Source organism: Sinohyriopsis cumingii, chromosome 19, assembly GCF_028554795.1.
Source record: "Sinohyriopsis cumingii isolate HCF-2022 chromosome 19, ASM2855479v2, whole genome shotgun sequence".
NCBI classification, from domain to species: Eukaryota; Metazoa; Mollusca; class Bivalvia; order Unionida; family Unionidae; genus Sinohyriopsis; species Sinohyriopsis cumingii.
The window spans coordinates 21,196,261-21,222,586 of record NC_142979.1 but is presented as its reverse complement, the minus strand read 5'-3'; the positions used below and the strand labels follow the sequence as shown (position 1 = coordinate 21,222,586).

The 26,326-nt window shown below is 34.6% G+C and overlaps 2 protein-coding genes across 3 annotated transcripts; one reads left to right on the top strand and one right to left on the bottom strand.

Annotated features, from left to right (window-relative positions):
• Nucleotides 1-5: 5 nt before the first annotated feature.
• LOC149775257 (uncharacterized) lies at nucleotides 6-10,065 on the bottom strand. The gene is made up of 4 exons (XM_089944378.1): nucleotides 10,012-10,065; nucleotides 6,204-6,291; nucleotides 5,784-5,951; nucleotides 6-16 (listed from the first exon to the last, which is right to left on the bottom strand). The coding sequence occupies exons 1-4, from the start codon at nucleotides 10,063-10,065 to the stop codon at nucleotides 6-8; spliced, it is 321 nt and encodes a 106-aa protein (XP_089800504.1).
• Nucleotides 10,066-13,637: 3,572 nt separating this feature from the next.
• LOC149775256 (uncharacterized) lies at nucleotides 13,638-25,510 on the top strand. Of its 2 annotated transcripts, none has more exons than XM_089943038.1 (3): nucleotides 13,638-13,714; nucleotides 18,199-19,184; nucleotides 20,838-25,510. In XM_089943038.1, exons 2-3 carry the CDS (start codon nucleotides 18,629-18,631, stop codon nucleotides 21,287-21,289), a joined length of 1,008 nt encoding a protein of 335 aa, XP_089799164.1. In that variant the 5' UTR covers nucleotides 13,638-13,714; nucleotides 18,199-18,628; the 3' UTR covers nucleotides 21,290-25,510. The 2 variants fall into 2 exon arrangements, with proteins under 2 accessions (XP_089799164.1, XP_089799165.1); XM_089943039.1 differs by lacking the exon at nucleotides 13,638-13,714 and adding an exon at nucleotides 16,400-16,668.
• Nucleotides 25,511-26,326: the final 816 nt, after the last annotated feature.

The following is a 26,326-nucleotide window of genomic DNA, read 5'->3' as shown; positions in this document are numbered from 1 at the left end:
TATACTTAAATCATAACTGAAATAAAGAACATTACTTTGAAACTTTATAACTGATATAACAAATTATAGCATATATTAAAAATTCAGTACTTGATTTGCACTTCGATATATATCAAACATGGTTATTTAATCTTTATATTTCCAATTTTGTTACCTTCTGTCTTCAAGTCAATGATTTCGATAATTAACTTAATTTACGCAGAAAACATATTTCTTATTTCTTTCATTAACCTCTCCACTTGTCGTTAATATATCGTGCCCTATCGATCCACTTCAATCATCGTGGATATAAAACTAAGTGTATCAACGAAGCTTTCGTAGATACGATGATCTAACCCGTACATGATAACAGCACGAGAGTGGATGAGAGTAGATACGATGATCTAACCCGTACATGATAACAGCACAAGAGTGGATGAGAGTCACAATTATATTCCACATAGTTAACATTAATTGTGCTTGTTTCTACCTATATCAATACTTCAGAAACAAAAGTCGTGTTCATTAGTATCGAGATCCGCTGCTCTATATGATGACGTAATTAAATAAAAGCTAAATAAAGCATCTTGTCAAGGTGATATGTAATGAATGATAAAAAAGAGTGGTCACAAAGCATGCAAAATGTACTTCAGCAACGGACCCGAGTTCCTCATATATGTGGTGCTAAACGTCTCTTTAGGTATCTTGTCTGAATTTGCAACTTTTGATGTTTAGTTAAGACAGCAGTATGAGCTTTGTCATATAGTGGGACGTTTTGTAGGTCTTATTATTTTGTAATGAAGAGTTTGTGCAGATAAAGCTTCACATAAAGTTCACTTTATATCGACTGATAAATGAAATTGGTCCCCATCATTAACTAATGTCTGCAAATCTTTTGACAAGTATCACACGATAGTTGAGAGTCAGTGTCATGGAAGCAAACGATATTATTTCCATAAAAATTGGATTTAATTTGAAATCAGTTTTGATATACTCCTCGGAACCAAATATTTGGAGATCATCAAAATTGAAAATTATCGTAAACATTATATAATAATTCAAAAAGAATAGCGTGTTCTGAATGAATTCCTGGTCTCGAATGTGTTGATGTGCTACTAGTTTAGAATGTGCTAATGTACCAATAGTCTTGATGCATCACATCTGCATTGTCCAGAACTCCTTTGAATACATTAACAGTAATCCCAGAATAACAGTTTAGTCAAGAGTAAAAGATTAATTTTTAAATTCAAATAACTAATCCAGACCAATGTTTCTCTCAAAGTGTATCGAAGCACAACATTAAACACATCTACAGACAGATACTAAAACAAGATTATAGTACATAAGAATGAAGCTAATGTCCACGTCGTCGTCCATTTATATATCGTACCTCTATACATCGCAATATTATTTTATTCGATCTACGTCGCAATACTTCATGCGTGACTGGTGTCACGATACCTCACGTAACAACAGAACCCATCTGACTGAATTATCTAATGGGAAATCACCCCAAACGTTACACAGCTTCAGCATTACGGTTAACTTTAAAATTAGTAAACATGTATTATAACTCTTATGCAATATACAGTCATGCATTAAACGTAGAAATACAATATTGATATACATATGTCAAAAACATTTAGTAAGCAAGGATAAAAGGAAATTCTTCATATCCAAAATCGATGATTATTGCTTTTAATATATCAGAGCGATTGAAATGTTTTTTGATGTATGATTTCACTACGACAAAAGAATTCATGACGGGGACAGGTGTAGTGTGCATCTGATTATAAACACAAAACTGCCAAGGCGATATGAAGGATGATGTAACGTTGCATGAAACTAGTGGCAGTCTCATGAAAAACGTGAATGATTTATCGCAGATGAATAAGAACTTTCCTTGACGTAACAGCCATGAGCTGGCCAAACTCTTTCAATTTAAGGCATACAATGACGTAGCGAACTTTTATAATGAAATAAAGAAATGCGTTATCGAAGGAATGTACAATCTGAGCTGTTCGGAAATTATGTTTTGGTGGATAAAGAACTTACAAGGAAATGAATTTACTTTTTTTAGATCATACGATCACAATATGTTTAACATCAAAATTAATAATCTAATACTTATTCCGTACTATGTGAAACGTATTTTATTGGATAACGTAAATGTAATGCTAAGGAATCAGATCGTAGGATGTGCCTTTGGATATCAATCATAAAGTGGGTGCTGGATATGAAGGCGTATGTTTGAATAGTAAAGAAAACGTGAGTGCAGGATTGGGGTGGGGGTGGGGGTGGTGTAATGAATTGATGTGTGTGTGTGTGTGTGTGTGTGTGTGTGTTGGATTGTAGATGCAAACTTTAACATTATCATTCTAGTTTGACCTCATTACCATTTTCAACCCTATAAACAGGTTTAACCTTATAAACATTTTAGACTACATAATACAATCCATATGTTCAATCTATGGACAATTTCAACAAAGGATTCCCCGCATAACCCCTAAGTGCCTCTCGCATGTTAGCCAATGGCGTTAATTTCCATATACCCTCCTATAACTACTGTTACAAAATTATAGCAACAGTGCATGGAAAATGAAACAGAAACAAAAGATTTATTTCATGTCAGGGAATCGTAAAATATGGATCATACCGACCTACTACTGAAATGAGAGAATATGTTTTTTGATGCAAAATCAGCAATTGTCAGGATTTGAGATCGGATATCACTTTCATGGCATGATACAAAGTTATGTAGTCATGAACTAAATGCAACAACTTTAAATGTGATTATAGGTCACAGTTACCATTGTTGTATGAGCGGTATGGATATAGCAATAAGAGATATCTATACACTCATCTAGTATAAGGATTAAAGCATGTATAGCTAAAACATAGAATTCAAGGAAAGTCGGTGAAAGGTGAAAAATGGGTCACAATGACATATTTGTAAGATGAATTTGTAGCAACACTCCGACGCATCCTCTTGCAGAGTTTCATGATTGCTGGTAAAAGCGTGTTATAATGAGCGGTAGATATAAAACCCGTTGTGGTCATGAACTGAATTTAATAATTTACAATTATTCATTATTTATTGAGATGCATCTTAAATGACCTTATTTTATTTGTAAGGTGGTACAAAGAGAGCTCCATACAATCATCAAATTTGATCATACATGGCAATAGATTAAATCAAAGAGAATGGAGCAACTAAATATGGGTCAGGGCGACTAATTTATGACGAAGATTTCGTTTCATGATGCATCAAGATACATGCCCTCACTAAGTTTAGTCGTTCATGGTATAACATCATACTGTGAAGCCCACTTCGATGTTCATGGTATAACAACATGGTAGGAAGCCCACTTCGATGTTCATGGTATAACAGCATACTGTGAAACCCACTTCGTCATTCATTGTATAACAGTATGCTATGAAGCCCACTTCGATGTTCATGGTATAACAACATGGTACGAAGCCCAATCAAAACTGATTCCTATGACGCATAAAGAATATTTGACATTCATTACGGGTGTACATATGTATATGCTTCTATCTGCGTAGATGCTTACAACGTCAGGACAACAGTTTATCTCTTGTACGAAGAGGTGAAAGGTCTCACAATATTTAAGGCAATAGGCTTCTTGGACATATTATAAACATACATTTTGTGACTTTCTGTGGCATGAAACAATCATAATCATAAAATCGTATTCCTGTTGAAAATAACCTCTACTCGCTCTCCCACTTCGATATAGTTTACCTCATCACGTTTCACATGTTATCAATCTAGGAAAGACCCACAAGAAATATATCAAAAGTATCAAGAGATAAAATGTTATTTTTCAGCTATAAATCATTTATTGTTAACTGTCCATGACCTATAACTTGAGACGGACCGTTTAATTTTGTATTGGTGGTGGTGGTGGTGGTGGTGGTGGTGGTGTGTGTGTGTGTGTGTGTGTGTGTGAGAGAGAGAGAGAGAGAGAGAGAAATTTGCATTCTTCAAAATATTTTTAGACACCACTTCAATCGAAACTGAAATAGTCGGTCCATTATATATGTACAATTAACTCAGTCACTTTCAGTCAGCTTTGTTTATCATCAATACAGGTCACTTCGATGAGAAGTTACACTAAATGCAAATACAAAAATGTCTACGTTAAAGTTCAAATAAAAAAAATATTTTCCAGTTCCAACGAAAATATGCTAAATCTTGTAATCCAGATGTTGCAAGTTAGCAAATATAGTGTCAAGGTATGTACAGTTACGGTAAACAATCGACCGCAAAATATAACTAGTAATGATTAGGGAAACCGCATTCGATACCTAATTGAATTAGCTCCCTTAAAATGTATTCTGTAATATTAATACATCAATGTGCAAAACGATGGATGCAAATTGCAATGATACTATTCTAAAGTAATCTCTAATAATCTCTAATAATAATCTAAAGTAACCTCTTATAATATATAATTATAATCTCAAGCGTTCTCTATATTACAGTGTATGGTACATAAAAAATTGCATAAGGCTCAAAACCTTAGCGAATCTAATGTGAATTGTATGTTCAAAAAGCTGGTTTTCGCAACAAAAACAACAACAAGTATTTATTAATACATTACGACTGAATAGATTATGAATAAACTGCAAGAGAAAGATTTTAAGTCACTAGCTTGCTGATTTCAGTATATTTGCGAAGATTTCATTTTGCAAACATATTTTGATTTAATGAGATTTTCCTGTCGTTTTTTTCCTACATCCAAAGGGATATCTTGGTGGGGGGAATTGTTCTTTGGTGTCAAACAGTTTATAATTTATTTTACTAAAAACCCTATACTAATCGAATCATATGTATTTTTATTGTTTTGGGTTGTTGTTCTTGTTGTTGATTTGCTTTTTATCTGAATTTTCAATCACATTGCGCACAAAAATCAACAGTTATACTCCAAACGGTTCGTGGACCAACTGACGATGTAGTTCTCTGCTTGATGTTTTCCCAAACTGTGTAGAAGAGACATTCAGCTTTGCTTTATTTTCTAGGAAATTAGTTTTCAACAATTTCCGTGCAAATAGAATGATTGTCGCCATGTAAGAAATTTCTTTTCATGGCCATGTTCCATGGGCAACGTCTATATCCCCATTACTCACTGTCACTCGTACTTTCCTCTTCAACACGTTTATGGCCATTTCTTCTCTTTCCTTCAAAGCCTAATTTTCAACATTGTTAACTCCGCATATCAAAACAGTTTGAGTGATGGAATATTGCTCGACCTCTTACAATGTTTTTTTTTTAATATCCGCGTTTGGTTGTTTGCTTGTTGTTCTTGTATCTTCTTCGAGATTTCCTTGTTTTGATTTGCCAGCATTTCCATTTGTTTCCTCATCTTGTCTTTTGCAATTTGTCTTCAAATAATTATCAACTCAGCTGGTTTACTTTTTCATTGTTCAGTTCAATTTTTGAAACGATTCTTTTATTGAAATTTCTTCTTGACTCCTTTCAATGACCGTTTCAGGTCTTCCTTGATCAAGTTATATCTAGTTCTCTAGTCAGATAATGTACTTCCTAATTGAATCTAATCCTACAGCTGAAACCATTCCGATCTTTATTTCTCATATATGTTATGTATTTATTCAGATTGTATTCGTGATCTAAGAATGACGACTTGACATCTGTATACTACTCTCTACTTGATTTTTTTTTCAAGATCCCTTTGTCTTCATTCTCTGCAAAGTACATTCCTTAGATATCAAAGTAGCTTCCGTAGATATCAAAGTACCTTCCTTGGATATCAACGTACCTTCCTCAGATATCAAAGTACCTTCCCTGGACATCAAAGTACATTCCTTGGCTATCAAAGTACCTTCCTTAGATATCAAATTACCTTCCTTGGATATCAAAGTACCTTCTTTGGATATCAAAGTACCTTCCTGGGATATCACAGTACCTTCCTTGGATATCAAAGTAACTTACTTGGATATCAAAGTACCTTCCTTAGATATCAAAATACCTTCGTTATATATCAAAGTATCTTCTTTGGATATCAAAGTACCTTCCTTGGATATCACAGTACCTTCCTTAGATATGAAAATACCTTCCATTGATATCAAAGTACCTTCCTTAGATATCAAAGTACTTTCCTTGGATATCAAAGTAACTTACTTGGATATCAAAGTACCTTCCTTAGATATCAAAGTATTTTCCTTATATATCAAAGTACCTTCCTTAGATATTAAAGTACCTTCCTTGGATATCAAAGTACCTTTCTTGGATATTAAGGTACCTTCTTTAGATATCAAAGTATCTTCCTTAGATATCAAAATACCTTCCTTAGATATCTAAGTACCTTCCTTAGATATCAAAGTATCTTCATTGGATATTATATTAATTGCAATTATAATTATGTGGACCAAAAAAAGTCAAATGTAATCATCTCAAGTAATTATCTAATAAAAGGTACATATATACATCATGAATATACAGCTCGAGGCCTTTAACATTAATAAATTTCCTACATCTGCAAAAGTAAACAAAATACACACTGTACCTTCACCTCAATGTCCCAGTAAAAATTCATACATGTATATGTGTGTGTGTGTGTGCGTGAGAGAGAGAGAGAGGTATGTTATCTGCAACCGAAAGATGGATTCGGTCGCCCCAAGAGAGAGTTTGAAATGAAATAGAACGATAACGATAATAACTGTTACATTGAAACATATAACAAAAATTGTTTTGAATCAGAAAACCACTCGAGCAGATAGGGTCATATCTGAGAAACAAACACAAAATAGATATACAAGTATGGAATCAGTTTGGATACTATTGCGACGATTAGCATGATATACATATATGGAATCAATTAGGATACTATTGCGAGGATTAGCACATTCTCGCAGAAAATATTAAATATTTGATGCACTGTAAATTCACATAAGTATAATTTGATGAATTTAACAAATTTTAGACGAATGGAAGAAATATTTAACTTGTTTAATATAAAAGTGGAAATCTAACATTCAGGAGACAATACGTATTAGCTTACAGGTTATCAATAGGATGCAAGTGTAGCCAAAGTTAGTTGTGTTACAAAAGCCCATTCAAGAGAATACAATTATTGATATGTCAAATAGCATCAACATTTCCTGCAATGTTTAAGAAATGATGTTGATATGCAGGTTCAATTTAATGATCGTAACATTGAAATAACCGGCATCAACCCTATAAGACACGAGGGCAAAAGCGGGCAGTGTGAAGAATGAATAGATGATAAATGGCCAGTTGCAATGATTTGATGAAAACAAATATGATTACCGAACAATCGAGTTCGATTGAAAAAAGAAAATGTCATTCGGTATATGGAGCAGCTGTATTTGAGTAAAATGTTTATCTTTTTTTAGACCATTCCTTTATTATAAAGGATTCAAGAGACCAAATTACTGGAAAAAGAATTTGCTTGAAGTGTTGTTGGGGTTGGCATGTTGATAACGCCTAAAAGTTGTAAAGAATCAGGCACTCTCTGGATGTTTTGATAAGGTTTTAAATGACTTACAGTCGATACGGTGTAGCCTCAAGTAAGTTCGAGTTTCTAGACATTTTAACTTAGACTCAGATTGTCTTGATGCTTGCGCGAATAGCAATCAAAGACTAGGGACACAATTTAACTAAACAAAAATAAACAAGACACTGAAATTAAAGAATGGTTAAATGCACAGCTTTCGTGCGTGTTACAAACTGAAACAAGTAAACGGTTCCCTACAGAAGATCTACGGCATACAGATTATGTATACATACATGCATTATGACAAATATAGCGATATATACAATAACGTCTTGGCAGTGATAGACGTTTACTCTAACTAATCCCGAAGGCGAGAATGTACAAACAAAGACACGGAGATGATATGAATGATGCTTTCAGAGAATTCTTCAGACTGTAAAACTTTGGAAATATACATTTTGATTAAGAATATGAGTTTCGCTGATAAAGATAAAATATCTAATACTTTCCAATTTATTCACAAAAGCATATTCAGTGTAAAGGTTTAGCAGAGCCTTAAACGTACAATTTGGACTTATCCTATACGCAACTAAGCCAAACAAGGCATACGATGTAACTCATCACAGATCAATATGCATCACTCCAGTTGATGAGACTGAACAGACGTTTTGCATATTTCTTAAGAAACTCTTCATGTGGCTTTCTATAAAATGTACCATAATAAATGTGGCCAGATACTTCATCACCAGAATACGCAGCGCCCGCAAAGCATCTGTACGGTACACTTTTTATTTTGTTATCGACTATTGCAAATCATTTTCCATCGTCCATAGGAGCTACATCCAGAACATTGATATCGTATTAGTCATAGTCTTTGTACTAATATCATACTTAGCTTCTACAAGTGAGTCAATGTGTCTAACTGGATTATTAAGTCACGGTGTTCTTTTCTTTGTTATATTTCTTACCATTTTCATACAACATCTCAAATAGGTCAGGTCGACACATGTAATATGAACTCCATGTTTTCTCGTTTGCTCTTGCGTGAAAACACATTTATAAGGCGAGATGCATGTTTATACATTATGTTTATGATCTGGACATACATACATACATACATACATACTGGCATTGGAAAGGATGGACTGAATCCAAATAAAATATGGTCAAAATAAGTACTACCTGCTATGACATATGGATGCGAATTATGGTCCAACTTGAGCCAGTCACAGGTATATGATCTAGAAGTATGTCAAAGAAACGCTGCAAGAAGAATTATAGATCTTGATTAGCGCTCATCTACAGAAACAACAATTAGCAGTCTTGGACTTTGATCAGTTGAGGGATATGTAGATAAAATCAAATTAGGTTTCTTCAATAAAATCTGCAGAGCTAATGGTTCACTAACATGGAAAATTATATTCAACAGAAAAATTCTTGACTTCCTGATACACGAGAGCGAGAGCGTTGGTTTTGTTAAAGCTATATATCGTGTTCTTTTGAAATGCCAGCTTGGCGTTTTTTTTCACCTATATGTGAACAGCCTATATTCTGTCCCGAAACCAATCTGGAGGAGGAATATTGAAACGGCAGTTCACTGCTGCGAAGAATCATTGTGGAGATCTAAACTTGAAATGAAACCTGAACTTTTACATTATGCAAGTGTCCCTACTAATCTTCAACCACTTGCTGTCTCGAACCTTGGTAAATGCTTTCCTAATAAAACTTGGCCTTTCGCTAACATTGCCTATTTAACTATGTGTTCAGTTTCAACAGAGAATGATAATAACTGTAAACTCTACAATAGATTGACTACAGACAGAGTCAAGCATATGTTAATATACTGCCAAGCCCTAAACGACGAACGTAATACTATGTTTGAAAACATAATAGATGCAATAGACATTCTAGACTCGGACTGGCTTTTTTGTCAGGACAATGACTCATTATTTCATATCCTTTTGGGGAAGAGAGTGGACATCTTTGATTCTATGGATGATCAATCATGGCAGACAGTCATGTGTGTGGCGGCGGAAGGAATATACACACCGTACAGAAGAACAAATGAACTTGAAACTGATATCTGATATTATGCTTGTTCAGTAAATTGGGGAAATTTATCATATAAATTATTTACAGGTGTTCTAAGCGAGAGCCAATGTGATAATCCATTTAAATCCTTCCAGTCGAATGTAGACAATTCCGTTTTTTCCTGTCTTAATCGCTGTTCCTTATATATCTCGTTTGCAGCGATTTCTCACTCGTGTTAGAAATTGCGTCTTTTTTTCTCTTATAGATTTATATATTACATGTTTAGTGTACTGTAAATCCATTAATGTCAAGCTATGTTCCTACCTCTGTTTTGTACTAACGAAACATTAACTGAATGAAATGTCGTCTGAAGAGTAAATAAAGAAAGTCATACATACATACATACATACATACATACATACATACATACCAATAAACACATTGACATGCCTTTAGAATGAGGACATAGGACTCATCAAGGTGTGTCACATTAACTAACTTTTGTGAAGAGGACGTAGCCTACAGCAAGTTGCATCAATTCACTAAGTTTCATCAATCTTGATATAGCAATATGTATACATTCTGCAAAAGACTTAGATAGACGTTAGAACAAAATTGAATCTTTAATATACAACTCCATGTGTGTTTGGGTTTTAAACGTAGCTTTAACAATTTTAATCATATTTATACAATGTCTGCAGTGTGCTACTTGATAATGATGTCTAGCACTGGCGCATCATTCCGCAGACTTGTAGCTTCAGGTCCCACCTAGTCACATTATCCTGACACCATGCCAACCAGTTCTAACATTAACCTCTTAATGCTGAGAGCCCAACAAGGCGGCTGCTGGTACAATTTTTATGTCTTTGGTACAACTTGGCCTGGGTTCGAACCCACAACCTCTCGGATCCGAGGCAGACGCTCTAACCACTAAGGCCACCGGAGTAGTAATGTATACATTAGTCCCCACAGTCCCACCCACAGGGAGTTGCTCCTTTGAACCCCATTCAAAACTGTTGACAACTACAAAGGAAGCAAATACAGTTTATTCAGTGATGGTTTATAAATGTTTTAAACTTCGTTAGTAGTACAATATCTCTTCGTGGAGGTGATTTAAAAATGAAACGGGTATCATTGTCATTTATTCGGCAATAAAACTGCATATGTGTCATCTTGTCATACTTTATTTGTGAAAGCATGTTCATATTTAACATTATTCGACCGCTCCGGTGGCCTAGTGGTTAGAGCGTCTGCCATGGATGCCGTATTTCGCGGGTTGGAACCCCAGCCTCATCAATATTTATGATAATGTTACTAACAGCTGCCTCGCTTTGCACCAAGCATTAAGAGGTTAGTTTTAGGACTACATTCAAATCACAGACACACACACTCAACATTATTCATTTTGTACTAATGCCAGATCACCTACGCAAAACATAACTTCGTCTGAAATTTCGCATCCCTTTCCTAACATGTCTATATTTCGATCACGTTGCATAATTTCAGAACAAACGCATTAAATGTTTTAAAAGTAACAGGAGGGAGAAGGCGAATGGGAACAAGCAAATATCTGGTATAATTTATTTCAATTTTCAATTTCGGCAAAAAGTATTTCTCTGATACATTTATAGCATAGTACAGAAACTGATGGTACTTCGTCACTAACATCCACTGATATTTATGTCATTTATTTCTGAATTTTAATTTATATTAATAATTCACGTCGTATTAATAATCCCTGAAAACCAAATATCAAAAATCTCTATATATTCATAATGCGGCATGTGTCCGGTATTTGCTTCATCTATAATGCGTGGTACAACCCTATGGTCTTAAAAGAAGTAAAAGAAAAGGGTGAGAAGTTAAAGATTTTGAAAAATTTAACAAATATTTTATTTCCCTAGAACAAAGTGTACATGTTTAAAACGTACTTACGGTATTGCGAATTAAATCCAAAATAATCCTTGAATTACAAACATAAAAACCAATGATGAAAAGTCTGAATAAACTTAAAAATGGAAATCCAAATTAAATCTAGTGCTGAAAGTGTTGATATGCCTGTGGCGGTTAGTGTAGTGGTAATGTGTCAATTGTCTTTTCTTGAATCACAATAATATAATCCTATAATGTATCCTCATTTGAATTGTCATTATTAATTTAAGTCTCTATTTCCAAGAAAGTTATTTGTGATGAGTACTTTCTATTTCCAATGAATAAATAATTTGAATAAATACAAATTCTAACCCAGTGAACTACTCACCATACACAGCAATAATATAATTGATTCTACCACGATCTTAAAACACGAATGAATACTTCTAGAAAAAAAAAAACAGATTTTATAGTCCTCTCCTTGAACTCAGGTCACATTAAAACAATTCTATATTTAAAAAAAATATTAGCTAATAGAAAATTTCAACTTGGAAGATTCCAGATGTTTGCAACATATATGAAATCTTAGTTATAGCTGGAATTCTGTTACTAAAATGATAATATAAAATGTAGTAAACTACAGGCAGGCCCGGTACTTTATGTGGAATTTCCAAAGTTCTAGACCCAAATTGAGATAAGCATGTTTACAAAATCAAAATCAAAGATTCAGGTCAGGCTGAAAATGACCTTCATTTTGAACAAAGTCAAGTCTAACATAAAGTTTTCCATAGTATATAATGGATAAATAAATAAATAAATAGATTAATAAATTAAAATATATATAACAGGTATACGTATTCTTCTTTTGTTTGCGGAAATTCTTTGTGACTGAATGTTCAATGTATCCTTTCCATTTGACAAGTGGAAAATATACTAGTTCGTTCTTTCTTTTTAATCCTCTGGTCTTCTAAATATATTCAACTTTGCACGTGTCTTTGGATTTCCGTATGTGAATTTGTGGATGAATGAATGGATATATATATATATATATATATATATATATATATATATATATATATATATATATATATATATATATGTGTGTGTGTGTGTGTGTGTGTGTGTGTGTGTGACTTTGAATGTGTATATGTGTGTGTTTGTGTGTATTTCTACCTCCTGTTCTTAAATCATACCCACCCAATGTATTCTCTCTTTGAACCTTACAGATTCTAATCTACTACATTACCTAAAAGTACTTGTCTGATATGAAAAACCAATTCAAAACAGATAAAAGAGCAGGTCCTTGTGTGTGTGTATATATATATGAGTGTATCTCTACCTCTTGTTCTCAAATCATACCAACCCAGATGTTCTCTCACTTTGCGCCATACAGATTCTAAACTACGATGTTATCTAAAATTACTTGTCTAATATGAAAAACTATCTCCAACACAGATAGCAGAGCAGGTCCTTGTAAACAGTGGAGGGTGTCTATTTTGAAATTCCAGCGGTCTCATTTATAGTCATTCTTTATGTACTAGTTGTGACGTAACTAACCAAAATACTGATCCATTATTTTTTATCTGTTTTCTTCATTGTTCACTTTAATATAGATTGATGTGAGCTGTCGTTGTTACCATCATTTAGCTTTGATTAAATGCCGATCTATTTTATGATTTAAATTTGAATGCAATGCACACACACGCTCACGCACACACATACAGACATATATGTATGGAGTGTAATGGATTAAATAGTGACTATCTATATAATTACTGGGGTACATTTGTATGTACGACCATCGCAAGATATTGCACACATAATTATCATTAGGTCTGAGAGACATACGTTCATATAATTGTTAAAATATCTTTGGTGCTAAATAGTGTATATTTATTTTTACATTATCTTTTAATTCTACTTTTAATCTGAAATTAAGTTTAAGAGATCATGAAGTGTGAACAACACTAGTTTGAACACGTCGACACAGTTCTTTATCCTGTGCCGGGCTTCGTCGTATCAAGTACAAAAACAAAGAAAGAATAACAAATTTGCGAAAATAGCTGTACCTTTAATTAAACGTGATAACATCAAATTAAATCTGTTGTTTTAACTTCACTACGCCCTGATTTATGGAGAGTAATAAAATATGATCTTAATAGACAATGACACGGGAACATTGATATTTGTTTACCAACCATATTGCGACTTAACGTATGTGATGACCTTATTCTGTCAAAAATCATAAAACGCCTCGGTCATAAAAACCGGTGTTAGGTTTTATTTTCTGCATACAGAGTTTAGATGTAAAGCAGACTCTTTGGGTTCAGGTAAGGTTTGTTTATTTTCTTCAGTTTTAAATCATGTCCATTGAAAACGAAAACATGATAAAAAAAATCAGATTCGAAGTTAAATCTGAAACTGATCATTACAATAGATAGACGAGATACCAGTATAGACAGACCCACAGGTAGCCCTGTTTTATTATGATTATTATTTTATTTGTTTATTTTCCACTTATATATTTCTTTTCTCAACCCGAAACACTCCAAGAAAAGTATTGTTATGTCCGCTCGTTCCCGACATATTTGTTGTACCTGACACACATCAGATGATTTTAACACGATGGACAAAGATATACTAGAAATGCTCTCACACAACAATTTTTTCACATGTCATATTGTGTCTCTGTTCTCATACACAAATGTGTACACATTTTATATGTTGATACATGTGTAAATTAACACAAGCACTTTTTATAAAATTTCAATTGGGATACGCAAATGTAGCATGTTTCGGACACAACCCATTATAGCGTAAAATATTCTTATTATAAAAACTTAGTTGGACCATTCTTCTTGGACTGAGTGAATAAGTTTCTATTATTTTTATGGGTAGATACTCTAAAACCTTCTTTTAGCCGAAACATTTATAAACTTCAAAAATGTAGTTGATCTGAAAATTTCTTAGAATAAAAGGAAAAAGCATTTGAAAAACTTACAATTGCAATCGATGCTTAAAATGCGTACGTAGACTTCCCTTTTGTCTATGGACAAGCCATTTTGAGCTAAACATGGCCCTAGTTTAGAAACAATGTGAAGTGGTTCGCATGAGGTACGCAATTCTAATTTTTTACAGAATATACAAGTATAAATGCTTAATCATGGAATATCGTTTTGGTTGCCACGTGTAGACCATGTGGAAAAAAATACATGTTTGTTTGCGTTGATTGGAAGCTTACATCGCTATAATGCTCAAGCGTTACCTGCATCTAAACTGACGTTTCTGCTACGATGCACACAAAAATGATTCTAATTTAAAACAAAGATATTCCTATGAAATAAACAGTGTTATACATGAAGAATTTGTTATCATAGCATACTTAAAGATTGCATGGATACCACAGCTGTTGTGTCGTTTACGTTTATGTCATCAAAATATAAATTTGCATTGACAATTGACTGTATGACAAAAATATAACATCGAATAAGTATGTCCAAAAAATTTGGAGGGGGACGTTAATTGCACTATTATAAGATTTTCGTATGTCAGAGTCTGCACTGGTGACTGTTTGACAAAAATGGCTTTAACATTCAATTCCAATACAGCTGGAAGAATAACCTAAGCAGCGTTTTGTGTGGTAAATAGTATGTTATCTCGGTCTTGACATACTTCAATAAAGGAATTATTTACTTTAAGAATTCATTTAAGACAGACGCATTACAATTAGTAATAAATGTAAAATCAGTCGTCCGCAATCTTTCCTATTATGTTTCCTATACCGTCTTCTAAGTGTTTTGTATAATATGCTTGCCAGATATCATGGAACATATAGTAATCTAACAATAGAATGATTCGTATAGACTAGTTCCCAGATATCATTGAACAGATAACAATATATCAATGGAATAATTCGTATATTGGTCGCCAGTTATGAAAACTATAGAATCTATCAATGGAATGATTCCTATGGACTGGTTGCCAGAAATCATGGAAAATATAACAATGTATCAATGGAATGATTCGTATATTGGCATATATCATGAAAAATATAACAATCTATCAATGGAATGATTCGTATATTGGCAGATATCATGAAAAATATAGCAAACTATCAATGGATGTAACTGTATATAAAGAAATACATGGAAAAAAAAACAAATTATTGATGTATTATATTTGCACGTTGACTATGGATACGCAAGAAAACAAAAACGTCAACGCCATTGTCCAGTACATGGTAGGCTAAACATGGCGGCCAGTATATCTATATTAGGTAGAAGCCAAAAATCTCCCGAGAAGAACCACCTACCCGCTGGAAACTGCAGCATAACTTTCTCACAAACCCACGTTCGCCTAGCGAGAGATTCGAACCCACGCGGACAGAGGTGAAATGTGGGTAATCTGTAAAAGCGAACGCCTTAGACTAGTTGGCCACTAGTGACCCTACTGCAGTTTGTAATAAAATTTGACGTATAAATATTACGTGTTCGTGAGTGCAGAGCAATGTACATAAATGATTTTCGTTTTCTCACATATATTGTTTTCTTATTAAACGTTTTCATTTGTTAAAAATATCTCAAATGAAACAGTTTATTTGGTTTGCTTTTATCCTCGTTCATTCATGCTCTTAATTATATTCATATTGCTGTTTTTCATCCCTCCCGTAAAAGTAGGTGTGTATTTTCATAATTCACCTCTTTAATCTGCAAAAATGTAAGTAGATCCACTCTGTGAATCAAGGGTAATTTTTCATCACAATATGAAAACTGCTTGTACTTCTAACTCCAGGATAAGGTAAAGTGGGCGGGCGATTATTAATATTATTCATCGCATGTTGGCATTCTCTTATCAAGCTTATCTCTAATGGCTTGTACTTTCTCACGGAAGAAATTTGCAAACAGGTCCGGAAGGTCGGCTAGAGAGAAGGTATTTGGAAGTGGTGTACATTTGTTCCTTGACATTAGCTTGTTAGTAATCTCAAGGCGCTCTTTGTAGCTGGAACTTTCCATGATCTTAGTACTGTAGTGGGCTGATTTCGCTGCATGGACTATGTTCGTGACGTTCGTCTTAGCGGCTTCATAGATTTGCTTAAGAATAGTGAGCCTGGTGGAAAGCCAAAGCCTCTCAGCTTTACGGCGGTCTCTTTTAGCAATGCGAAGCCGGTCCCTAACACTGCTATACCATGGAGAACACTTTTGAATTGATACTCTGCACTTGGTGGCTGGGGCATGTTTGTCGAGCAATGAACGCAGGCAGTTATCGAGTTGTTCTGCTGTAGGAGGTAGGCAAATTGTTTGATTTGCTTGGATGTCATGCATTAGTTTGGTTATCTTTATCATACGAAGGTTTCTCTTAGTAGCAAATAAAGGTGGAGGGTTAGGGACTGATATGTCAAGATGGCATATAATGCAGAGGTGATCTGATGCAAGTTCGTGGGATACCAGGTTCCTACCTGGTATCCCATGTAGAATATTATCATCAGGTCTATGAAGAATCCAGTCTAAAGTGTGACCATATTTATGGGTGGGTTGGTTAACTAACTGTTTTTGACGTTGAAAACATTAATGGTATCTAGGAGTTTTGATGTGTTTCGGTTTCCGGGACAGTCCAAGTGAATGTTGAAATCTAGAATAATCAGGTTGCCACCTATCGAATTTCCATACTCCAGAAGATTCGGAAACTGCTCCAAAAAGAGAGATACAGTCAGCTTGTTTTATTTTAATATTAGGAGGGCGGTATAGGCAGAAAAAATGGACTGACCTTTGTTCCAGTGTAAGTGTGGTTTGGACTAGTTCAAAAGATGTGTGGTAGAAATTGAAAGTTGTGGTGTTGTTAAGACCTTTGATGATGGAGTTCATTGTAATGACAGCAATTCTACCTCCGCGAGAGTTTCGGGGGAACGACTTGATGGAATAACCGGTGGTTGTTAAATCAGCGCACTGGCCTGATGCTTTTAGCCATGTTTCTGTCAGAAAAATAGGTCGATATTCTGATTGTTGATAAAATTAACTACTTCTGTGCGCTTTTCAGGTGGTCCAACTAATTGGGCATTGAATAATGCAATACGCAAAAGTGTCTCTTCGATAGTTGACATAAAGGTTGACGATTTAATAGGGATTTGAATTAGGTACATACATAGATACATACATACATACATACATACATAGAGACATACATACAGACAGACAGACAGGCAGGTAGACACACACATAGAAATAGACAGACACTGTAACATACCTTAAAATAACATGAACTAATTAATGCGATATACACACTGGGGCACAATCTTCAACTGGCTGCATATATTGATACCGAGCACCTATACGTAGCGCAATGTCACAAAGAAACTTGTATTTGCATTAGCGATAAGTTTAAAGTTTTACATGAATAATTAAAAATATTCACGTGTGCATATTCTAAACTGCACTCACATGTCGAAATAAGCACAGTGTGAAAAATGTTTCATGTGTGCTGGTATGTTTTTGAACTACCTTCAGATATGGTGCAAGCTTACGTACCATGGATATTTACACACAAATGGGAATTCATTCACATAATGAACTTTAAACTCTCCTGTAAATTTGAAAACATTGGTAAATTTGGATACATGTAAATAGTGCATGTTAGTGGGGTATAGTACGTTAGTGACTGCTGTGTTTTTGTTGTTCTTTTACTTTAAAGTTAGCCTTTTCCTTGATATATCGCCATGATTCTTTTTCTTGCAAAGAGATCTTCTTGTATTAACTTAAATGATACTGGTGTTCCAAACACTTGAAGAAAAATACTATATTTCTTTCTATTTCGTACACAGAATTTACGAAATTGAGACTACTGGATATATCATATTTACAATGCATCAAAGGAACAACTCACATCTTCTTGGGCTACTAGTCTATTTCATAGGTGTTTCACAGCTGCCAATGGTGATTGCATCACCTGTGAATGTCTCCACAATAGCTCCTACGACTATAACAGGAAAGGAAACGGTCTATCCTTCGTCAACGCTGACGAGTTCCTCTGCAGAAAATACACCTCTATTTGCCTCCATATCGGCTTCTAATACAACGACGCAATTTGTAACTGCATACACATCAGCTGCTTCGACGGTTTCTCAAGGAAATAATTCGTCCACTTCAGGGATCTTTCCAATAACTGGGTATGTCTCTACATCGGCTGCAAATGCAACAACACAGCTTGTGACTATATACCCAACCTGAGCTCCGACGACTTCACAAAGAAATATGACTGTCGATCTTTCGTCCACAGTTGCGACTTCCTCAACTGTGAACACACCTCTGAACGTCACTACATCGTCTTCTAATTCAACAACACAGTTTGTGACTGCATACACAATCGCAACTCCGAAGATTTCACTGCAAAGCGATACATTTAATTCTTCCTCCACTAATGCAAATTCTTCTGAAGGACTCTCAACGGCAGCTCCAAACACAACGATGCTTATCACTACTGACCACACCACAACTTCTGCAAACGAAACGTCTACAATCTTTTATGCAGAAACGACCTTATCAGTTAGTGAAAAACCATTTACCACATCGATGTCGATAAATGAATCTACCCCGGAGAAAACGACAACCAGGAACGAATCATCCACTACAGGGACAACTTCAACTCAAGAAGTAAATTCAATTATAGAGATAACTGCAACTACAGGGACAACTTCAACTACAGGGGCAACTTCAACTCCAGAGAGAGCTTCAGCTACAGGGACAGCTACAACCACCCAGTGCACCCGAACAACGACGAAAAAGCCTAAGAAAGACTGCGTGATAGACGGTAAGAAAGCTACGTATCCTCCAAATACCAACATGAGTAGTATACAAATTTTAATTTAATATGGCATGTTCTGCAGCTTTGAGGTCTAACTTGTATCCCTTGTTTGCAGCTATATGACTAAAGATCAAGTTTAAGGCATATCTTTAAATGGCTCTTCTTTTTGTGTGGTTATTTTTGGTTTAGCGTTTTTTTTACATTTACTTAGTGGTTTTTTTATATATATGAAATTTCATAAAACACGCAGGACCCTATTTCTTTATAAATTTGGAAGACGTATTTGTAACCTTCTAGCTGAAACAAATTCTCGTGTAGATATGTAGTTGTAAAATACGTGAAACCTTTCAGGCGACAAATCCACAAACCAGATCAGAGAGCAAAGAGTGTTAGATTCCAGACGCGTATAACATTATGTATAACAATCAAATAAAATACATATCATATTAATTACATATTCTGCAAAATGTCTTAAGACAAACGTATTGTGTAGCGCTAAATAAGAATTTGGACTATATTCCACGAAACATAGGTAATAGTTTTGTGTTGTGGTGAAATCGATCTTCGAACTCTGTCGCAGATAGGTAACGACATAACAGGACGGTGGCATATCTCATAACAAATCATTAGACCAAGTTTTGCAGTTCTGCCTCAGTAAGATGTTTTCAAACCCACACTTTCCTATATGGAATCAACCAGACAGAAAAGAAACAAAAATCTGACATTTCTAGCCCACTAGCGAAAACACCAATCTACTCGTATGGAAGGAACGTCAACGCTCAAACAAAACTCACTTTCAACTGGATCGACCGATCGAAGATATCATCGGAACAAACATGTATATATTCATATCCGCCATGAAATGCAGCATCATTTCACAAAACCGTTATTCTTTATTACAGAGTTACTAACGGGCATATGAAAACTTATTAAATTAGACATGATACAATGCCATAATTGCGACGCTGAAAATCAACAAGCCTCGTTGCTTGAAACGAATGATCAAGAACCTGGTTGATTTGACTTGGGTGCAGCACAGAGTATGCCAAATGTTAGATAGGAAATGCAAGTTTCCGTGATTTCTTGAACGCATTTACAGAAGAAATACTAAGTCATCATGTTTTTCTCTGATAAACCGTTAAGATTTGTGTCACATAACCGTTTAAATTCATATATATATATATATATATATATATATATATATATATATATATATATATATATATATATATAAACGTCACAAATTGAAACATTTGCAACCTCCTCAGGAAGGGTCATATTGTTTGATTGTGTTATTATATCTCCTTTTTGCGCATATAATCATATTCCTTGCTTGTGTATATATATATATATATATATATATATATATATATATATATATATATATATATATATATAATTTTTGTTTCCTTGTTAAGCTCTCGATTAAATAAGTCGAATAATTTCAATATTAACCTCGTCAAGACTGGCAAAGTTCGCAAACGATTGACACTATTGAACGAGGTTTACACATTTCATTTAAACTCATTGCATAGTAGATACTGATTGTAATAAAGCATTGCAAGAGCATATTTAAATACTTTTAAAATGTTATACAGGTTTCAAATATAAAATGTGTCGATGTAATCGAGATTTCTCTCTGTGTCTTGTGAGTTACAGATGCTGACATTTTGGATCAACTTCGAAAAGAACTTATAAATGATGAAGGATACAAAGAAGAAATCTATAACGACACTACAGGAAATCCTACCTTTGGAATTGGCCACAAAATCACGCTAGATGACCCAGAGCACGGTAAGCCGTTGGGAACAAAGATCCCCAAGGAGAGGATCAAGGAAGCGTTCAAAGCCGACGTTAAGGCGGCTATAGGCTGTAAACTTTTCGATGATTTCCAGAATCTACCGAAAGAAGTCCAGCTGATTATCTTGAACATGAGGTTTAATCTGGGTCATTCGGGATTGGAGGGATTCAAGAAGTTTCGAGAGGCTGTTAATAATGGAGACTGGGATAAAGCGGCGGACGAAATGGTACACAGTAAATGGTACAAACAAGTACCTAACAGAGCCAAACGAATCGAGGAAAGAATGAGGAAAGTAGAGAAAAAGTGTTGATAAGTTTATTTTCTTTTGGCTTTTTTTGGTTTCGTTTTCACGAGCTGTCAAATTGGATTCAGCTTAACTGTACTAAATATATGGTTGTATATTCAATGCTTACACATTTTGTTATATATGGGGATGTTGGAGATCAATTTGGAATATTTTGGCGTTTGATTAAATATTTCAACGTGAGTGTGTGTGTATATGTGTGTGTGTGTGTGTGTGATTTGGATTGGTAACGTAGCTTTAACAATGTTTCGGTCATATCGCTACGATGTCTGCAGTGTGACAGTTTACAGTGATGTCTAGCACTGGGGCATTATGCCGCAGACATGTAGCAGGACGTCCCACCCAGTCACATTATCCTGACACCAGCCCGACCAGGCCTAACACTAATCTCTTAATGCTGAGCGCCAAGCGAGGCAGCAGTTCCATTTTTTGTAAGTCTTTGGAATGACTCTGGGATCGAACCCACGACCCTGGCGGACTCTTTAACTGTTAACGTGATTAAGAAGGAGTTTTTTTTTCCATAACAACTAACAGATTATATATATATCGAAAATTTCCTTTCGAACAAGTCAACGATGAAGTCTTCGATACTTGACTTATATTTTCAAAAGAAATTCAAAAGTAAAATACAGGCTCCATCCCTTCTAATCATACATTTACAAACAAACAAATAATTGAGTGGCATTATGAACTTAAACGTTAATAGAATCGCCACTAACAAACTTAGGGTTTCGGTAAAGAAGAAATAATAAATAATTTGCTCAGATCTTACGGCGATAATGGTCAGCTTGTTGAGGAAATATCAACGACATTGAACTTTACGTTTTAAAAAATCATCGCTGGCAATAACTGAAAATTTGACCCTGTACAATGTCATCCAAAAATAACGACCAAGACTTAGGAAGAAACCCAACAAAGATGATGAGAATGTTGAACAAGGAGAATTTTATCCGATTGATACATACTAGCAGAATGAACAGAGAAAAGTAGATTATTCCCTTGAACATATTTAACATTTTGTATTGCAAAATAAGTGTACAAAGTACAAAATAAATGTTCGACTGGATTGAAAATTTAACACTGCACATACATAGCTACCAGTCGCTCAGGACAAACTCGTGCATATATTTGTCTAAACGGGTTAGGAACAAACTAATAAGTTTTAAAAACTGCACAACTTAAAGAGTAGGTGTTTCTTTTTAACTTTAAAATTAAGCTATCATGGCTGGATGCTCATCGAGGTATAAATTTGACACAATCACTGACAATTTAAAAATTCTCGAGGGCTATATGTTGAAATTGTGAATGGTTAATGAAATGTACACTTCCATAACTAATAACCATATTCATTTAATCTTTATAATTAAAATATTCCTATTTTATATCGTCATATCAGAGAATTCCATAATAAATTTGACTTTGGGCAGAGTAAATTTCTTTTGTTTGTCTTTTCACATGTTGATCTAAGAGTGGTCGATCCACTTTGATCCACTTCGATCATCGTTCATATCAAACTAACTGTATCTACTATACTTTCGTAGCTAAGATGACCTAACCCGTATATAATCACAACACAAAGGTTGCGAAAGGTCACAACCATTTTTACTTAACAAATATATTGTATATATTTCACACTCATTTAGCTGTCTTCTACGCATTTCAATACAAGTACTACCAACAAAAATCGTGTCTATTTTTATTGGCATCTAAGGTATATGACTATGGCCTTAAATAACGGCTGATTAAAAGACCTGTACGAAACTATGTGCCATGAAAATATCGTTGTTATAGAGCATGAGGAAATCTTGTACTACAGTAAAGAATGGGAGATTCTAAATGATATTTTTCGTGCTGAACTTCTCGTTGGATATTTAGTCCGGGGTCACAACTTTCCTCGGTAGTAACGGCAGCAGTGGGGGCGGTGTGACATGTTGAAGAGTCTTGCGGTTGTAATTAGTTTATGCTCTACAAGTTTAATAAAAACAATACTTGACCTAGAATACACTGGTCACCGATTGAGGAAAGAAATTATATCAGGTATTGAAGCTGAAATCCATATCTCTATGTATGAATATTGGAGATATAGACGTTGCAACCAAGCGCCATTGTTTGTACAAAGGGACAATGACGTTCATACTAACAGAGACTACATTAAACCAGTTTGCGGGACTGATAATGAGAAAGTAAAACACGTTGACAAGTTGTGATATTCACTGCAACCAATATTCGTAACATATATAGCGATGGAAGATATCATTCGTGTCGTGCCTAATGAAAAAGGAAAACATTAGGAAAGATAGATCCGAAAGCATACTTATATTTTTCTATACACTGCAGAAATTATGAGAACACATAATTTGGCTGCAGTGTAGAAAACGCAGTACATATACTTCCTAAAATGGGATCAGTTTACACGACTTTATTTTTAAACAATCTCAGCATCAAGTAAAAGTTCTGTATATTATTTATTGTGATTTAGAAAGTATCATCGTACCACATTGTCCTATGGAGGTCGGAGCCTAGATGACACTGGTAAGGTGTTCCAGAGCAATGGCAAAGCTGATGTATGCAAATAATTAAGTACTTTCCATCAGGGATCTGTTAGTACCTAAAATGGCATTCATTCATGTTAGAAATCAGCCGTTGAGAGCGTTACTATCTGCATTCAACTTTCTGCTACTCGTTTAGTAAAATCGGAAAAATAGCGTTGCAACAATCTTTTGTATTCTCAGTGGATGGGGAAAATAAATGGAAGACATTAAAGTTCCTGCTCATAATGATTGGAACTGACGGTATTTGTGTGTTTGTGTGTGTGTGTATGTGTGTGTGTGTATTGATATATATGATCAAGTTCACGGGAGACCCGGCATTATGAAATAAAATTCCTATAATTTCCTGATTGTATCTCCTGATCGGATAAAGAGAGTAATGTTTGAAACCATAATAATATAATTAATAGCTCCATGTGAAAATTTTTATCCACAGGCTTGAGAGCGATTCAATACCGCTTTCACAATTCAACTCAAACTTAATATTGAATCTGTTTAGATAAAAAGAGTCATTTGCAATATTTCATTAAAATTTATTTCATGGCGTGAAACGATGCTTATATTTTTAATATTGAAAAAGTTGTGTTAACTGTGCTTAATATTTATGATGCAGCTTTTATTATCGTCCGTGATATCTTTCAAATGAGCTGAGTCGGGGACCGCACATGATATTGGATTTGTTACATATTCTTCTGTGAAATTTGATCTGTTTCAAAATAACATAATCAAGTGATCGCAATAAATATATGGTCATTACCGCCAAAAAATTAATTCTTATAACATAGTCTCACAAAATGGCCATTTTGAATTTCTCCCAAGGTCACATAAAGTATAAGGTTTGAAAAAATACTATATTTCATATTTTTCAATTAACTAAATATATACATCTCAAGATGCACGCGGTAAGTTCTAAATGCATTTATTATAGCAAACTTACGTGAGCAAAAATTATACGTATAGCTCTCTAATGGTCAGAATGAATGATTGAGATTGTGAAATATATTTAAATTTTTGAAATACATTCAATTGAAATATTATAAGTTAATATAATTTGTTTGAAAAGACAACTGTCATCTGTCCGCCGGACCTTAGTCCTGCACCAACAGCTGTCATCAAAAGGCTGAAGAGTATTCATTAACACCGTGCAGATGCCAAAAGAGCACATCCCAGTGAAGCTGAGAACATGGTGAAACGCAGTCGAATTCACCGTCAGCCAGGTCAAATGGGATACAATGTTACCGTGCCTATTCCACTAGCTGACATTGGCAAATAGGCCCCCAGGAAAATCCTCTAACTAATATCATGTCACAATCCAGAAACAGATCTCTACAAAACAGCAGTAAGCGAAGGCATTTGTAAAGGACACTTCTCCAGGAATCAGTCCTAACGGTTTCCACAGAAACTTCTTAACAAATCGACGTGAGACAAGATGAAACATCGTCTCTCCATGAATCAGTTAACAAACAATCAAGGTTTGGGGAACAGGGATTCAGAACGCAAATGTGGGGCAAAAAAGTGACAAACCAATCAGTGCTAATAATTGAATGCAAAAGTAAAGTATAACAGCGATTGCCACTTTTGTAATGCCCCAAACAAGTATAATAATTGGAATGTTGAAGTTGGATGCCCAAGTTTGTGTCATTATTTAGCAATAAATAAAATCATTGTTCAAAGAAAATTGTTATCATTAATTTGCAATGCATTACCAAATCTGTCGAGCAATAAGACAAAACAATTCAGTAACATACACATAAATGTGCTTAAATGTAGTTGACATGATATATGTACCACATACATAAAAATAACATGGCATTTAAAGTGTTGGTATAAAGCAAAATAATATACCAATTTTATTGGCATATCAAATTGTGATCCGCCCGTGGCGCAATAATGTAAATATATAAACATTCTTTCAACTGCAGCCCTATAGATCAATGATGAATTTGCACTCATTAATCATTAATGACGTATGAAAATAACGATAAAATGTATCAATCGTCCCCGTTTACAAAACGAATTTAAAATGGAATACAATTTCATAGCAATCCGTTTTTACGATCCCTCTCTCATATCATGGATAAGAGGCAAGATACGAAGAAATATGGAGTGAGAGAGAAAAACAATATGGGTTGGATGAAAACCTTAAAACTGAACTTGAACCAAATAACCTACCAGAATATATGATTCGTCGTAACGGTATGTTCACACTTTCCTTGGGATCTATCTACAGTGTCCATAATATCAATGATACATAGTTGCAATAGCCTGTCGATACTATACGTTAAATTTGCCAGTAACGAGGCACACATATTCAGGTAGTCAATGCTTGATTGGTGTCGTTATTTCTTAAAACCTATTATAATGTTCTAAAAATCTATTTTTATTAACTATATATGAAAATGTCCAAACGGTGCCCATCCACACTTCTCTCTCTCTCTCTCTCTCTCTCTCTCTCTCTCTCTCTCTCTCTGTACTATCGTAGCAAGATAGGGCA

Bases quoted from the DNA above. Each gene is read 5' to 3' on its own strand.
- LOC149775257 (XM_089944378.1), bottom strand. From the start codon at position 10,065: ATGAAACTTAGTGAATTGATGCAACTTGCTGTAGGCTACGTCCTCTTC. The intron at 6,292-10,011 runs GTTAGTTAATGT...TTGATATCTAAG, and splicing joins GCTACGTCCTCTTCACAAAA to GAAGATACTTTGATATCTAA. The intron at 5,952-6,203 runs GTACTTTGATAT...TATCCAAGTAAG, and splicing joins TACTTTAATATCTAAGGAAG to TTACTTTGATATCCAAGGAA.
- LOC149775256 (XM_089943038.1), top strand. From the start codon at position 18,629: ATGACTGTCGATCTTTCGTCCACAGTTGCGACTTCCTCAACTGTGAAC. The intron at 19,185-20,837 runs GTAAGAAAGCTA...TGTGAGTTACAG, and splicing joins GAAAGACTGCGTGATAGACG to ATGCTGACATTTTGGATCAA.